At 58.7% G+C, this 16547-nt stretch overlaps 1 protein-coding gene across 7 annotated transcripts in view; it reads left to right on the forward strand.

The window, feature by feature from the left end:
* AP2A2 (adaptor related protein complex 2 subunit alpha 2) overlaps positions 1-16547 on the forward strand; it is an 89754-nt gene that overhangs the window by 64787 nt on the left and 8420 nt on the right. For 2 of the 7 annotated variants that reach the window (XM_037838220.1, XM_037838221.1), the window contains exons 9-16: positions 759-927; positions 2223-2360; positions 8221-8403; positions 9010-9125; positions 9554-9785; positions 9922-10089; positions 13156-13322; positions 16443-16520. In XM_037838220.1, coding sequence (XP_037694148.1) covers positions 759-927; positions 2223-2360; positions 8221-8403; positions 9010-9125; positions 9554-9785; positions 9922-10089; positions 13156-13322; positions 16443-16520 — 1251 coding nt within the window. The remainder of the gene's footprint in view (positions 1-758; positions 928-2222; positions 2361-8220; positions 8404-9009; positions 9126-9553; positions 9786-9921; positions 10090-13155; positions 13323-16442; positions 16521-16547) is intronic. The other 5 variants (XM_037838222.1, XM_037838223.1, XM_037838226.1 and 2 more) reach the window with 3 other exon arrangements.

The following is a 16547-nucleotide window of genomic DNA, read 5'->3' on the forward strand; positions in this document are numbered from 1 at the left end:
CCTCTGGCCCTTTGTGCTCAGCTCTCAGGTTGGACATGCTGCCTGAGGCCCGTGGGTCTGGAGCGGGTTGTGGAGGTTTAGAATTCCAGTAGAGCCAAGTGTGGATCACAGGCGGGGCGGGCGGGAGGTTTGCTGACAAAGGCTCCTGGGCTCAGAATGAGATGCTGACAGCCAAGAGCTGTTAAACCACTTTCAGTCTCAGAGAAATCTCTGCATTCTTGTTAACATCCCAAGGATAAGAGAAGGGGAGAGAAGGGGAAGTGCAGGTTTGACCTCAGTTTTGTGGTAGGTGTTCTTAGCAGTCGCCTTCGTTTATGTATGTAAAAGGCTAAGTTTAAGCCTGGCTCCCTGGGCGTTCCTGCAGGGTCCCGCCTTCGGGGTTCTCACCGGACCACTCGCTGGGGCTGGCGGCCACTGGCTTGCATTACGCTCCTTGTCAGGGCTTGACGAGAGGTGATGGGGGGGGGATGGTCTTATTTCCTGAGCGCGGAGTCCAGAAGGAGCAGCTCTTGGATTGTGATGGTGCCTCTGGGACCCCAGCTCCTCGGGGCTGGTAGGACCCCGGCACCAGCCAGTGAGGCGGCAGCTCCACCCGGACGGGCTCCCGCGGCCTTGGGAATCGGTTTAATCGTGGTTAGCTAATGGAATGGGAGAGCCTTGAAGCAGCTTTTAAGTTTTTAAGTTTCCTCCTGCGGGGCGCGGCGGTCAGGCACCACGGCGGGCCGCCACCTTCCGTCCAGCGCGCCCCCTCCCCGCAGCGAGCCCAACCTGCTGGTGCGCGCCTGCAACCAGCTGGGCCAGTTCCTGCAGCACCGCGAGACCAACCTGCGCTACCTGGCGCTGGAGAGCATGTGCGCTCTGGCCAGCTCCGAGTTCTCCCACGAGGCCGTCAAGACGCACATCGAGACTGTCATCAACGCCCTCAAGGTGAGTGCCATGCGCTCTGCCCCAGACCCTGCTCCTGTGGAGCCGCGCGCACGCCGTGGACACGGCGAGTCCTTCACAGCCACAGTGTGCTCCAGCCGCTGCCACTTGGCGTCTCTCGTGGCGGTCCCCACAGTGGAAGGAGAGAGCCCGCCCAGGGCCGTGCAGCTAAGGCCGATGGGGCCGGCTCCAGCCGTGCTCCTACTCCGGCTGTGGCTTCCTCTTCAGCCATGGTTGTGTGCCCTCTCCCCGATGTTGTCCCTTTGCCCATAAAATGGTCACCGTAACGTATAGCATTGATTGCAGTATCTTGCACGTAGCAAAGTCTGAGTAAAAATTTGAATAAGTAGGAATACTTTTTGGTACAAGGATAAAATAGTTTGTCCTTTTCTCCAAGAACACTCACTCTCTGCAAGAAAATTCATCTTTCCCAGGGAATTCCAGGTCGAGGGTTGGGAGAGGCCAGTCGAGGCTGCCTCCCCGTTTCTGACTTGGCTCCAGATGGAGTCCTCTCAGATGGGGGGCGTGTGGGCATCCGGAAACTGAGCACCACCACTGGGGCCCTAGGCCACCGTCACGTAGGTGCCCTCCGCCATACCTTACCTGCGTGGAGCTGAACAGATAAGAGGCTGGGCTGAGCACTGGCAGCTTAGCTTCACTGGGTGATTCCTGTTTTAGTCCTTTTCTCTAGTCAGGAAGACTTGCCATTTCTCTGTGAGGTAATGGTGTGATGGTACCCTGTTACCAGGGATGCTGGGTCTGTCCTTCCTGGCAGGGGGCGGGGTGGGGAGGGTCTCCTGGCTCCAGAGGAGCCTTCACAGAGACTCTGGCTGATGCCCCTCCGACTTCCATTTGCACATGCGCTATCTGGGGCCGATTGCCTGCAGTTCTGGGGTGGGGCCTGAGAACCTGCGTTTCCAGCAAGCACCCAGGTGACGCGGAAGCTGCTGGTCTGTGACCACACAGTGGACAGGCCACAGGGACCTGCCCACCAGGGCCCATGGGCCTTGTTCCTCGAGGAGCCTGCCTGGGCCTGTTTGGTCCTAGCGTGGACAGCGAGAGGCAGGGGGTGGGGGTGCCGCGCGGGAGTGTCTGTCTGGTTCCCTGGATTTGGATAGTGAGTAGGGAGGGTTCAGAGGTTGAGCCTGGGGCTAGAGGGAGTGGCCACACCTGCGTGGCCAGCTGCGGGAAGTGGCTCTGAGTGCCTTTCGCCCATTTGCCACGTGCATGCAGTGGGGGGTGGCCATCCCCCGAGCCGTGGCTTCTTGGGCACCTTGTACCTGTGTCTCGCCCCCCAGACGGAGCGGGACGTGAGTGTGCGGCAGCGGGCAGTGGACCTGCTCTACGCCATGTGCGACAGGAGCAACGCGCAGCAGATCGTGGCGGAGATGCTGAGCTACCTGGAGACGGCCGACTACGCCATCCGCGAGGAGATCGTGAGTCCCACTGGCAGCTGGGTCCGAGGGTTTGTGATTCCCTGCAACAGACTTTTGTTGAGAATCTACTAGATACCAGGTGAAAAACTCGTTTTCATCAAGGAGCAATTCACACGCCAAGCATTAACCCTTTTAAAGCGTACAGTTCAGTGGGATTTAACTTGTTCACCGTGTTGCGCAGCCACTGCTCTCTTGTTTCAAAACGTGTGCGTCACCCTAGCAGAACCCCTCACTCCTCTGCACCTGCCACTTTCCGTCACTGGGTTGGTCAGTCTTAGACGTGCACAAGAAGCCACCATGTGGTAGGTGGCCTCTTGTGACATCCTTCATGCTGCAGATCGTCTCCAAGGGTCGTCCGTGTTGTTCACGTGTGAGTGATGCTCCCTTGCGGGTGGTCACGTCCCATTCACCCTGTGCGGGGCGCTGGGCCGTTCCCGCCCGTGGCCCTGTGCGCTGGTGTATGAGGGCCCGTTCGAGGCCCGCTTCCCCTTCTTTTGGGCCCACAACCAGGAGTGGAGCCGCCGGGTCATATGGTGGTTGTGTGTTTAACTTCTGAGGTGCCACCAAACTGCTTTCCGCAGCAACTGCACCATCTACACCCCACTGTCGGCCTCGGCAGCTCCCTTTCTCCACATCCTCGCCGGCCCTCCCTTTGGGTTTTTACTGTTTTTTCTTTTTTGTTATGGCTGCCCCAGTCCAATGGGCGGGAAGTGGTGTCTCATCGTGGTTTTGTTTACCTCATGACCAGTGATGTGGAGCAACTTTTCACATGCTTGGCCGCTTTTGTATTTCCTTTGGAGAAATGTCTGTTTGGGCTTTTGCTCATTTTTTAGTTTTATTCTGTCTTTTCTATTGACCTGTTAGAGTTCTTTATGTATTTTGGAGACTGGATGATGGATATGTGAGTTGCAGGTATTTTCTCCTGTTCTGCAGGTGCCTTTTCACTCTCCTTACATCTTTTGATGTGCAGAAGTCTTAAACGTGCTGAAGCCCAGTGGGTCTGTTTCATCTTTTGTACTTGTGCTTTTGGTGTCAAATCTAAGAAACCTTTGCTCAGTCCGAGGTCATGAAGGCGACTGGTGCATGCTCTTGTGAGAGTGTGAAAGCCTTAGCTTTTGTATTCAGGCAGCTGAGCCATGCTGAGTAAGTTTCTGGATGTGGTGGGAAGTAGGGGTCCACAGGGCACCTGCCGCCTGTGGATTTCTGGTTGTCGCAGCACCGTTGGGTGAAGAGCCTGCTTTCCCCCGGAGGGGGCCTGGCAGCCCGTGGGAAGTCCGCTGACCGCAGGTGCGTGGGTTTATCTCTGAGCTCCCAGCCCTATTCCATCGGTTTGTGTCTGTTCTTGTGCCACTGTCACACTGTTTAAGTTACTGTAGCTTTGTACTAAGAACCCCCCTCCCCCCAGGTGGAAATCCTTATCTTCTTTTCTCCTTTTAAAATTTTTCTTCATTCGTTTCATCACACTCCCATCCTCTCCCAGGAAAAGAAAAACGTGCAGATGAGGAGCTAATAGTCAATTGCGCTTAAGAAAGGAAACGGGAGATAACTTTCACAGCCAAGAGAGAAGGGTCAACAGCAGCAATTTCCCAAAGGCTCTGGCCTCCTTGGCTTCCTGCTCCTCCAGAGCGGGATGGGCCCAAGGCCACTGGTCATGGCCTTCTCGGGGTGCAGGCCCCTGGGGTGAGAAAGGAGAAGTGAGGGAAGTGCAGCCTCTCTCCACGGCTCCGTAGAGAAACTGAGCGACTCCGTCATGAAGAGGTGGGTGGCGAGGGCCCCAGAGGGCTGAGCCTGGGCGGGCAGAAGAGGAGTGTCCGGCGCTTCTCCGCCGCCCCGCCTCGAGTCCTCGGTCGGCGATGGGGAACAGAGAGACAGGGGGAGAGAGGGCACGGACAGTATCTTACCCGGAGCACTTGTGATCACTCGGGACCCACAGTGGTGAAGCAGATAAACTTTTATTGGAACTAGGCAATCATCATCTTCACAGGTTCCACCCGGGACGAGGCGCCTCGGGGGAGAACAACCTCGATGCGGCCGTCAGGTACGGCTCCTTGTGGGCTGTCTCCCCGAGCTTTGCCCGGGAACTTTCTTATAAACCTTGCGTGTATCCAATGGGCTAACGCCACGCACACAAGCATGATTGGTGAATACAGCGGGTGGTTACATACATCAGAAGCCGGAAGCAGGATGTGGGCGCCATCTTGGCACCACTCGATGGGCGGGGGGACTTTGGAGCAGGTTTACAGCGCATGCGCTATGCCCGTCCCGGGAGACGGCTCTCCACAGAGGAGGGTGAGGGTCGAGATTGGGAGGTGCGGGTGTGAGTCTGCAGCTTCGTTCTGCATTTTCAGGGGTGTTTTGGCTAGTCAAGGACCCTTGTGATTCCATGTGGATTTGAGGGCTGGTTTTTCCATTTTTGCAAGAAAAGCCATTGAATTTTGACAGGGATTGCATCAAATTATGTCATCTGCAAATAGAGATGGTTTTTTCCTTCCCTTCCTATTTGGATGCCCTGTATTTCTTTTTTTTGCCTGGTGGCTCTGGCCAGAACTCCCAGTACAGTGCTGACTAGCGGTGGTGACAACAGCATCCTTGTCTCGTTCCAGCTCCTAGGGGACAAGCTTGCAGTCCTTCACCATGAATACGACGACAGCTGTGTGTTTAATATATGCTCTTTATCAAGGTGAAAAAATTGCCTTCTATTCCTCGTGTTCTAAGTGTCTTTATCAAGACAGGGTGCTGGATTTTGCCAGATGCCTCTGCTGCATTGATGGAGGTGATCAGGTTTTGTGGGTTTTTTTTCCCTTCAGTCTATGACGTGTATTGCATTGATTGATCGTCTTACGTTGGACCACCCTTGCGTTCCTGGGATAAATCCCACTTGGTTATGGTGTATAATCCTTTTAATAAATTGTTGGGTTTGGTTTGCTTGTATTTTGTTGAGGGTTTTTACATCTTATTCTTAAGGGGTATTGGTCTTTGATTTTCTTTTTTGTAGTATATTTGTCTGGCTTTGCTTCAGGGTAATGCTGGCTCAGGTAATGTGTTAGAACGTATTCTGTCGTCTTTTTATTTTTTGGGAGAGCTTAGAAGGTTTGTGTTAAACTTTGAATGTCTGGTAGAGCTCAGCAGTGAAGCTGTCTGGTCATGGGTTTTTCTGTTGGGTGGAGTCTGATGACTGATGCGATTTCTTCCCGTCACAGGTCTGTGGAGGTTGCTTCTCTCGTCAGCCCGGGAAGTTTCTGCCTTCCCTCTCGGTTGGTGTGTAACTGTGCACAGCGCCCTCTCAGAACCCTTTTTACTTCTGTGAGGTCGGTCGTAACGTCTTGCTCCTGTTTCTGGTTTTAGTTATCCATGCTTCTCTCTTTTTCTGTGTCAGTCCAGCTAAAGGTTTGTGCTTTTTTTTTCTCATTTCAAAGAACCAACTTGGTTTCATACACTGTTTCTTGCTAAAAGATTTTTTGCATGAGTTTGTATCAACATTTCTATATCAACATTCTTCAGTCTTTCAAAATTAAAAAATGTACCACCCAGCTAGGTCTCCTCGCACCCTCTAAACCCTCCATTTCCATCGTAGCTGTAATTTAGCGGCTCATGGTCTGAATAGAGCACCACCTGGGGCTGTAGCGGCCTTCCCCAAATCCAGAGGACTCTGGGTGAAATGCCAGTCGTGTTTGGATTTGGGATGCTTGAATTGCTACATCTTTGCTTGGCATGTTTTCCATTTATCTCCAGGAGTTTTCTGTGGGGTTGTCTTAATTTTGAATGTTGTCCTTCCACAAGTGGGTGCATGGTGCTTGCCGGGTTGTTGAAGCTCAGCAAGGATCTCCTCACCATGTGGAGACTGAACTTGATAAAAAGACCTCAGAGCAAGAAATTCTCAGCAGCCATGTGGCAGCAAAGAAGAGGGCCTGAGCTCGGTGTCATTCACTCGGACCTGCTGTGGGGTCTTAGTGGATGCTGTGGGGCGCCTGTGGCAGGGGCAGGTGGGCTTCTCTGGGTGTGTATTGGGGGTGGGGGGTAGGGCGTCGTCAGGGGTCACGGAGGAGCCGGTCGCTGTTGTCGCCAGCGTCACAGTCTCCAGGGGCTGGGAGTGAGTGCGCGTCCATCGTCTGTACAGCATTTTTTCCTTGCTTTTTTGTGGGGAGCAAAGTGTGATTTGAAACCAAATTCAGAACCTTGTAGAGTTGTTACAAGTGTCCAGCGTCAGGGCTAGCTGTGAGTGACTTCCAAGACTAACAGCGTCGTTGGGATGGAGTTCACCCGGCGCACAGTTGGCTCGTTCACGCGTACAGTTCCGTGGGCTTCGAGATGTTCGCAGGGTTGTGTTGCCCTCACCACGGTTGGTTTTCAAACCTTTCCACCCCCTCGGAATGAAACCCAGGGCTCTTTAGCTGCCCCCAACACTCCCTATGCCCACCTCCAGCCCCAGACAGCCAGTGTTGTGGGACTGCCTGGCCCCCGCAAGAGAGTGTGGGTGTGTGGCCCTTCGGGGTCACCTCCCGTGCTCGGCGTGTCCATGAGGCCCACGGTGGCTCAGAGCCATGGCGTGCCGGCTGTGTACATGGACCACGCTGCTGCCGGGAGTGGTTTGGTGTGAGCATGCGTGTGTGGTAGTGTGCACGCGGGGAGGGTCCTGTGCCCAGCTGTCCGGTGACTGCGCCTTGGCAAGGGTGGCTTCTCAGAGGGAGGCCTGGGAGGGCCGAGGCGCCTGGCTCCCACATGTCCTGGGTGTTGGCAGAGCCGGAGGCCGCAGGGTCTGCAGTCGCGTTGGATGTTAGGGTCTGGAGGGTTGATGAGCTCAGCGTTTGCTCCTGTTCCCCTTTAAATGTTGCGGGAGGGTCCTTGGTGTGTTTTAATCCCCTGAAGAGTAAAGCAGGACCTGCCACTCAGTCCCAGGCCACGCACTCCGTCCGTCCGTCTGTCCAGCCAGCGTGCCCACTGGGAGCTTTCCATCTGTGGAGGCGGCAGATGTCAGCAGGATGGAGGGTGGGCAGGCAGTGCCCAGGGTTCTGGGTGGTTCCAGGAGGACCTTGGGAAGCTTCCTGTCGGAAGTGGGGGGGGGGGGCAGCTGGGATAGCAGGAGAGGCAGCAGCCCAGGGAGAGACCACTGGGGGCAGAGGGGCTGGAGGGGGGCGATGGCCGCGGGCTGAGCTGACCATGATGGGCTCTGCGTGCACAGCTGGGCGCTCAGGCGCTGGTTCAGGGGCCCTGAGGGGGACGGGAGGTGAGGGGCTGTGCTCCCTGGTGGCGAGGTGAGAACAGATCAAGGGGCAGAGGGCAGGTGGTCCAGACCAGCGGGGGTCTCTGGGGGAGCAGTCACAAGCCCCTGGGGACCATGGCTAGAGGGGAAAGGGGCTGAGAGTGGGGGTGGCCCCTGCCTGGGGCTTGGTGCGTGTGTGAAGGTGGGGGCCACAAGGGAGTGTCCATCCAGTGACTGCTGTCAGCCTCCTCCAGCTGTTGCCGTTCAGGGAGGGTGTGAGTGCGGAGGGGACGAGGGGGTGAGGTCCTGGAGGTGGGGGCCTGGGAAGACAGGCAGAGGGCGAGGAGGGGGCTGCAGGTGCGGGCGCTGGGCTCTGGCCGTTCCTTCCCACTCCCCGTGCTCCTGCTGCAGTTCAGCCTGGTCCTCGTGTCGCTCTCCTTGGCTATTTCTGTTCTGTTTCTGGAATTCTGTGGCTTTCCTCTGTTAACTCAGCAAACTGAACTTTCTGAACCACAGATTCCTCTGAGAATCTCGTGAAGGCTTCAAATGCACCCCTGAGTTTGCATCAGTTTTCGGGGTCTTCTCAACCCAGCCCTGGGTTTCCAGCTTGGGGCTGTTGCCACCTGCTGGTGACACAGCTGGCGGCCTGTGTCTGCGCAGGTGCTGAAGGTGGCCGTCCTGGCCGAGAAGTACGCCGTGGACTACACCTGGTACGTGGACACCATCCTCAACCTGATCCGCGTCGCCGGCGACTACGTCAGTGAGGAGGTGTGGTACCGGGTCATCCAGATCGTCACCAACAGGGACGATGTGCAGGGCTACGCCGCCAAGACGGTGTTCGAGGTGAGTCGTGGGGGCTGGGCCTCCGCTCCTCAGTGGTGAGCCATGGCCAGTGCCAGCCTTGCGCCAGTGCCTTGGTGTCCTCTGGCTGGTGGGTTGCCAGCTGGCGCTGCTCCGCCCCCTGCTTTCTCCCACCTGTTCATCGAGGGTCTTCAGCACACACTCCGCATTGATCCGAGCTGCTCTTGACCCTAATTCCTGAGCCACAGACCCCACGTTTGGCTCCAGGGGGCCCCGTGGGGTCCATCCACCAGGGTCTGCCCCCTCGGCAGTGAGGGCTGGAGATGGGGGCTGCTGAAGCGAGAGGCTGCCGGTCCCCAGGGGATGGGGGTGTTGGGGGTCCCCGGCTCAGCACCCAGCCCCTGGCCCTGGCTCCCACGGCGCTGAGCAGCCTTTGATGTCTGCCGTGGTAGCTGTAGATGAAAATTGGGGCGTCTTTGGCTGTGTTGGGGAGCTTGTCACCCGGAAGAAAACCCTCAGAAGGAAGCGACCCGAGCGTCCTTTGCTCCCAGCCCAGCATCACAGTTTTGCTGGGTTTTTTTGAGATCGAAGGTCTCCCGGTTTCTTGAAGGCCCCGTGATTCTTGGGCTTGGTGTGAGTGTGGCTCAGTGTCCTGTGATCCGACAGGCTCTCCAGGCCCCAGCCTGCCATGAAAATCTGGTCAAAGTGGGCGGCTACATCTTGGGAGAGTTCGGAAACTTGATAGCCGGGGACCCACGATCCAGGTAAGAACGCCTTCTGGAAACCCATGGAAGGCACGGCAGCCTCCTGCTCTCAGGCCAGAGCTTGGGCCTAGGCCAGCAGGGCCCATCACAGGTTTGTCGGAGCTGCCAGCAGGCGAGAGCAGGTTGGCTGGGCCACGCTGCCTTGGAGTCAGGTCTTCTTCCTTTCCATCAAGCAGTGGACAAAAACGGGGATTCTCATGGAAACAGATGCGCTCTGTAGCTAATGCTGCTCAGAGCCCGAATTTGCAGTCAGGTCTCCCTCGGCCCCTTTCTCCTTAAGAGGGTCTGGCCCACATGGGCAGTCCCTGCCCCCTGCCCTCTGCCGCAGACGGGCAGGGGCTGCTGGGGCCGCTGCTCTGACCCAGACAGGCGGTGGGTGCGGCTCATGGAGAGGCAGCTCCGCACTGACGCTGCCCACACCCGCCCAGCCCTCTGGTCCAGTTTGACCTGCTGCACTCCAAGTTCCACCTGTGCAGCGCATCCACCCGCGCGCTGCTCCTGTCCACCTACATCAAGTTTGTGAACCTCTTCCCGGAGGTGAAGTCCACCATCCAGGACGTGCTGCGCTGTGACAGCCAGCTGAAGAACGCTGACGTGGAGCTGCAGCAGCGGGCCGTGGAGTACCTGCGACTCAGCACCATTGCCAGCACCGACATCCTGGTAGGTGCTGGGGCCGCCCCAGGACGCACTCTTGAGGGCACCAGCGCTGTCTACCAGGAGGCGCGGCCCCGTGGCCCACTTCCCGCCCCGTCCGCGTCTGGGGTGGGCAGCTGAGCCCTGACCACTGTCCCGACAGGCCACGGTGCTGGAGGAGATGCCCCCGTTCCCAGAGCGCGAGTCCTCCATCCTGGCCAAGCTCAAGAGGAAGAAGGGCCCGAGCACCATGGCAGACCTGGAGGGGAGCAGGCGGGAGAGGGGCACCGACCTCAACGGGGGCACTGAGCCTGCCCCTGCCAGCACCACGGTGGGTGCCTCCCCATGCACCCTCAGCCCCGTGCCCAGGCCCTGCCCCCAGGCTCCCACGTAATTCAGACCCAGCTGGAGCATGTGCCCAAGGGTGGTGGGGTGCAGGCTGCGCCTCGAGGCCCTCCAGGAAGTGCCGTTGGGCCTGCCCCGGAATGCCAGGGCTCCATCTCCCAGACTGCGCCTTCCAGGTGTCTTCTCAGGGCCCAGGTCAGCTTTGTTCCAAGACAGGGCGTCCCATGACGGAGGCCTGCCCACGTCCTAGCTGCTGGTCGGGAGCAGGCCTGCCTAGGTCTGCTTTCAGGGTTTTCAGTACTGAACTGCATCTGAGCACGTCTTCCTTTCGTGTGTGGAACGCTGAGAGCACACATGTGTAGATGAAAATGTACCCCTTGGTATTTGTTGAGTGGCAGCTGTCATTTGGACGTTGAGTCTATTTTGTCTTCTCTTCTCCACTGGAACATGAGCCCCACGAGAGCCGGGCCTGGCTCCCGGGCCTCCCTGGTGCCGTCTGTCTTTCCAGCTGGACAGGAAGCCGTTGGGGCTGCCTGCTCTCCTGGTGCCCGTCTGCTGCAGGGGGTCCCTGCCGTTTCCCAGGCAGCAGGGCCCTCGCGCTGCCAGGACCAGCTCTGGGATGGGACAGGGTGTGGGCCTTGGGCAGTGGGATGTGGCCATGGGGTTGTGCGTGGCATGGGCCCTGCTGCTCCTTGGCAGTCTGCTCGTCCAACCCCCTTCAGCTCGCAGGTGCCCTGCTGGCCGTGGGTGCTGCCCGCAGGAAGAGAATGCTGGGCCCCAGGGGATCCTGTGTCCAGCCCGTGCCCAGCCTGCGTCACGCTCCCCTCCTTGTCCTCCCACCCTCGTGGCCGTGGTCCGAGCACGGGCCTCCTCCCCAGGGAGCTGCTGTCGGCCCTGCGGTGCCACTGGGCCCGTCCTCTGACGCCTGCTCTGCTGCACTGCTCTGGACTCGCACGCCAGTTGATCTCGGAAGGAACAAGTGCGTCTCGTTCCGGGTGGTCGTCGTCCCTTTGTGCCTGTGCAGCCCTCTTGGTGACTGTAACGTTGCTCGGTGGACACAGGTCTCTGTACCTTTGAGTGTCCCCCAAAAAGTCGGTGCTTTGGAGGCAGCCTGTCTCCTTCCAATTTCGAAGAGACCAGGAAGGTCCTTCTGGCTCCAGGGGAGGAGGTGTTGGTGGGAGACGGGATGCATGCAGTGGAGTCGGTTTTGGAAAGCTGGTGCGTGTGAAGCTCTGTTGGTAAGCTAGCTTTCGGGGGACCTTCGGGGCTCCCGTCGGCACAGGCAGCAGGGTGCTCACGGCAGCAGCCTCCCTTGGAGGGAGCAAGGCCGGTCCCGGCATCTTTGAAGGAAGGTACCACTCCATCATGAGATAGTGCCGAAAAGTACGTGCAGGACCCCCCAGCTGCTGGTGTCTAGTAGGGTCCCGGCTGAGCCTCCAGTGGAGAGCTGTGGTGGCTGCGTCGGCTGGGAGTGGAGCTCAGGCTCCTCCCCTCTCCGGGGGCTCTGGCCTTAAAAGGAGTGAGCATCTGTTGGCACAGTAGGTGACTCTCGGTGGCTAGTTTGGAAAGGACCTTTGGTCTGACTCTGGTTCTTGCTCAGTTAGTCCTTTCCAGGTTGGCCGCGCCCAGGCTACTTGGCTGATCCAGCTCGCACAGCTCGGCCTGGTTGTCGGACGGGGCTGTGCTGCCGTCGGTGTGCCCGGGTGGGGCGCTGAGCCCCTGGCCAGGTCGCTTAGCAGAAATCGAGTCGGACTGTGTGATCCACCCCGAAGAGGCAGGAGGCTTCTGTGGAACCCGAGGAAGGTTGGACACCTGGATTCAGGCTTGCTTGGCCTGGGGCCCCCTCAGTATGGTTTCCAGCTTCACGTTCTTTTTGCAGAGTGTAAAGGTCCCCTGGCAAATGTGTCCTTAATAAGTAGCTTTTACGAAGACCACGGAGCAAATGGCCTCCTCTCCGCAGTTGAAAACAGACCCTAATGCTGCTGTGCTGCGAGTTTTCACTTGTCCTCAGGCCGACACTGGAGGACTCAGGGTGGAGTTGAGGCGGGAGGTGCAGACTGGCAAGGGGGAGCTCCCAGCTAAGCCTCCTCCTAAGTAGCCCGGCCTGGAAGGCGCATTCCCCTTGGAGAGGGAGCAGCCTCGTTTCTGTTTTTACTTTTCGGGTACATGTTAGACTTAACTGGACAAAAAGGTTTTCCTACTTTAAACAGCATTTGAAAAGTACGGGTACGTTTACTCCGTTATCCAGGAGCCAGTGGAAAAGCCAAGGAGCCACCTCGCGAGGGCAGGTGCCCACCGTGTCCTGTAGGCCACACTCAGCAGAGCGGCCGCAGGAGCCCAGTGGGACACGCCACAGCCGCTGGCGGGAGGGACAGTCCTTCAGGGCAGGCCGGGGAGGCGCTGGTCAGACCCTTTGTCCTCGGCTGGTCAGGTGCCACCCCCGTCCAGCGGCCTCAGCGGGTGTCGCCAGCCACGTGCCTGCAATGCGCAGTGCAGGTGTCACTGGCCGCCTTTGGCAAGATGTGGGGCAGCCGTGCTTGCCCAGAGGGCAGTCGTGTATTTCACTGTGTGGTTTTTCTTGTGTCTTTTATGCAAGAGCCAAAAGATCCAAATTGTTTCTTTAAAGACTAAATGTCTCTTCTGTACATTTTTTACCTACTTGATAATTAAACTAAGAGCATGCCCTGGTAAGGGGCTTGCTCACTTTTCTCATCTTTTTAGACTTACTCTCTTTTTGGTCGTTTGACAGTAACACGCACAGGCTATTTCTTAAACTATACATTTCTTTTTTATCTCTTTCAGGGCAAAATATTTTTCAGAACTATAATTTCCATTTGAATAACATTTGTGGAAAAAAACGTAGGCTGTTTTTGTAGTTGTGACTAATCTTTTGAATTAATTGTCTTCAGGCTCAATTCTGAGGTGCAATCGTGAAGAAATAGACCCAAGTTCCTTCGAAATCAGCCGCCAGCTCTCCGGGCAGGAGTGCGGGGCAGGAGGGACCAGGCCACCAGGCCCAAGGTGAGGCCCACTCTCCTTCCTTCTCTTCCAGTCCACGCCGTCTCCGTCGGCCGACCTCCTGGGGCTCGGGCCTGCACCCCCTACCCCCGCAGGCCCCCCACCCTCGGGCGGCAGTGGTGGGCTGCTCGTGGACGTGTTCTCTGACTCGGTGTCTGCAGTCGCATCTCTGGCTCCCGGCTCTGAAGACAACTTCGCCAGGTAGTCGGGTTCGCTTTGTCTCGCAAGCTGAGCCCCCCCCCCCCAACCCTTTCCACTGGGGGGTTAGACTTTCTCAGGGAGAGAACATGGCATCAGCAAGCCTGCCAGGTGTCCGTTAGTCATGTCTCGTTTCTCTGGTGGTGTTCAATCCTGCTGCTTCAGATGTTTGTTTTCAAGAATGTTCAGTACTCTCCATAGCTGGATTTGTTTTTCTTATCGCTCCTTTTCCTCTCTAGTCAAGCTATTTTCAGCTCTGATCAAAGTCAGTTCATCTTTGTCTGTTTTCCAGGTGCCCACCCTTTTTTTTCTCGAAGGAGGTCTTCCTTCACTTGACTGTTGATTTATCCCTTAAAGCCCACCCTCTACTGCCCACATCCACCCTCATTCTGAGACTGTCCTTGTCACTGTCCTGCGCGGGGACAAGCCCAGTGTCCCCACATGTTTGTCCACCTGCGCTCTCTGACCCCACTTGTAAAACACAAGCATCAGACCCCTCCGACCGGTGCGTTCTCTTCTTTCCTTTGTTTGTTGTGTTGGTTCTGAGCACTTTTCCTACTTGCTTTGTCCGCTGATCTTTAAAACCTGAGAGCAGTGTGCGAGGAGGCTGCCACCCACAAGCCCGCCCTCCTCGGGCCCCTGTGCCCACCACGCCCCTCTGAACTGCCAGCCGCCTGTTCCAGGCGTGGACTGTGAACCCTCAGAGAGTGAGCATCCCCCCTAATTCCCAAGACTCGAGTAGAATTCTCATAGCCTTAAATTTTTTCCAGTTTCTTTGTATTCCTGTTACACACTAATTCCGGTTTCCTGCTCCTCAGGGAAAAGTGCTTTAGGAAAGGCGGGTTTGGGGGTGTAGGTTGCCTCTCTGGCTTTTGGAACTGCTGAGTTTGGAATTTGAAAGAAACACAGAGAATCCGGGTACAAAGTTCTTCCCGTGTGGAAGCAGCTGTCTTGTCCTGGGAAAGAGCACCTGATTCCGAGTTGGGGTCCTGGGTCTGGGCGGTGGTCTGCTCGGTGGCTGGCACTAGTGCTCTCCATCCCCCACAGGCCTCAGGGGTCCCTGGTCCCGCCGGGCTCAGGCAGGGGGTTCAGGTCGTCCTGGTGACTTGGGGTGCAGCTGGAAGGGGCGGCTGTCCAGTGTCCTGTGGAGATGCAGCTGGCGGGGACAGGCAGTGGGAGGAGGAGACGGAGAGTCCGCCCCTGCCTCTCCCAGGAGCAGTTTGGGAGCCGCACCTGGCCCTTGCCCTTTCCGGCCTCCTGGGTGGCGGTGGTCCCAGGAGCCTCGTCCTCCCAGCAGGCGCGCCTGGGTTGGGTCGTTTCGGCTCAGACGCTTTGCGATGCCCTGGGTGAGCCCAGCACGCTTCCGTGCCAGGGCGGTCTGGGAAGGCCGGAGCCCTCCTCCGCCTGCTGCGATGGTTCCCATTGTTCCACCAACCCCTCAGGGTCAAGTTCAGGTTGAGATGACCCCAGACAACCAGAGGTGTTGACGGTAGCGTGACCGCTCGAGGCCCTTCCCGTCTCCGAAACATTCCAGTGGCAGCTGAGGCAGAGCCGGGTTGGATGCTGTGGGGGCGGCTCCCCAGACAGCCACCGGCACCTCGCTCCTTTGAGGGGCTGCTCTTCAGGAGCATTGCCCAGACTCTGTTCTGTGACCACCCTGGGGCCTCTCGCCTCTAGTAGATTCCGGGGACACATGGTGGCACACGCTCTAAAATGTGTTTTGGAAAAGTTTTTTGTGTATTAAGTATTTTGCTTTTTACTTTATGATGTTTTCAATGTAGTTAGAGCTGGAACAGACAGCCTATTAGGTTTGGAGTCTGGAGGACTCCAACGAAGTGGAGACGGCGTGGCCTTTAGAAGTAACATGTTCCCAGGGGCAAGGCAGGCGGAGCGGGAGACACAGCCCCGGCCACGTGCCGGGGGGCCTGGCCGGGCTTCTGCCCCCACACCCGGGCCTCTGTCCCCCCACACCCGGGCCTCTGTCCCCACATACCCGGGCTTCTGCCCCCACACCCGGGCCTCTGTCCCCCCACACCCGGGCTTCTGCCCCCACACCCGGGCCTCTGTCCCCCGACACTCGGGCTTCTGTCCCCCCACACCCGGGCCTCTGTCCCCACACCCAGGCCTCTGTCCCCCCACACCCGGGCTTCTGTCCCCCCACCCGGGCCTCTGTCCCCACACCCGGGCTTCTGTCCCCACACACCCGGGCCTCTGTCCCCCCACACCCGGGCCTCTGTCCCCACACACCCGGGCTTCTGTCCCCCCACCCGGGCTTCTGTCCCCCCACACCCGGGCCTCTGTCCCCCCACACCCGGGCCTCTGTCCCCACACCCGGGCCTCTGTCCCCCCACACCCGGGCCTCTGTCCCCCCACACCCGGGCCTCTGTCCCCACACCCGGGCCTCTGTCCCCCCACACCCGGGCCTCTGTCCCCCCACACCCGGGCCTCTGTCCCCCCACACCCGGGCCTCTGTCCCCACACCCGGGCTTCTGTCCCCACACACCCGGGCCTCTGTCCCCCCACACCCGGGCCTCTGTCCCCACACACCCGGGCTTCTGTCCCCCCACCCGGGCCTCTGTCCCCCCACACCCGGGCCTCTGTCCCCCCCCCCCCGGGCCTCTGTCCCCCCACCCGGGCCTCTGTCCCCCCACACCCGGGCCTCTGTCCCCCCACACCCGGGCCTCTGTCCCCCCACACCCGGGCCTCTGTCCTCCCACCCGGGCCTCTGTCCCCCCACACCCGGGCTTCTGTCCCCCCACACCCGGGCCTCTGTCCCCCCACACCCGGGCCTCTGTCCCCCCACCCGGGCTTCTGTCCCCCCACCCGGGCCTCTGTCCCCCCACACCCGGGCCTCTGTCCCCCCACACCCGGGCCTCTGTCCCCCCACACCCGGGCCTCTGTCCCCACACCCGGGCCTCTGTCCCCACACCCGGGCCTCTGTCCCCCCACACCCGGGCTTCTGTCCCCCCACCCGGGCCTCTGTCCCCCCACACCCGGGCTTCTGTCCCCGCGCCCAGGGCGTTGCCGTGAGTGGGCTGTGGTGAGCCGGGCTGCCTCTGTGTACTAACTGTCGCTCTTGCGTCTCTGTTGCTGCGTCTCTGTCCTCTGTGCTGCTTGACTTAGCCCTGACCTGGCTTCAGCTGAGCTAGTTTCTGAGGAACCAGCTGAGACTGTGCACGATGCTGATGAACTTGTCCACACGTAAGCAACACTCCCTCGTCTCGGGGG

Source organism: Choloepus didactylus, chromosome 6, assembly GCF_015220235.1.
Source record: "Choloepus didactylus isolate mChoDid1 chromosome 6, mChoDid1.pri, whole genome shotgun sequence".
In the NCBI taxonomy this organism is placed as follows: domain Eukaryota; kingdom Metazoa; phylum Chordata; class Mammalia; order Pilosa; family Megalonychidae; genus Choloepus; species Choloepus didactylus.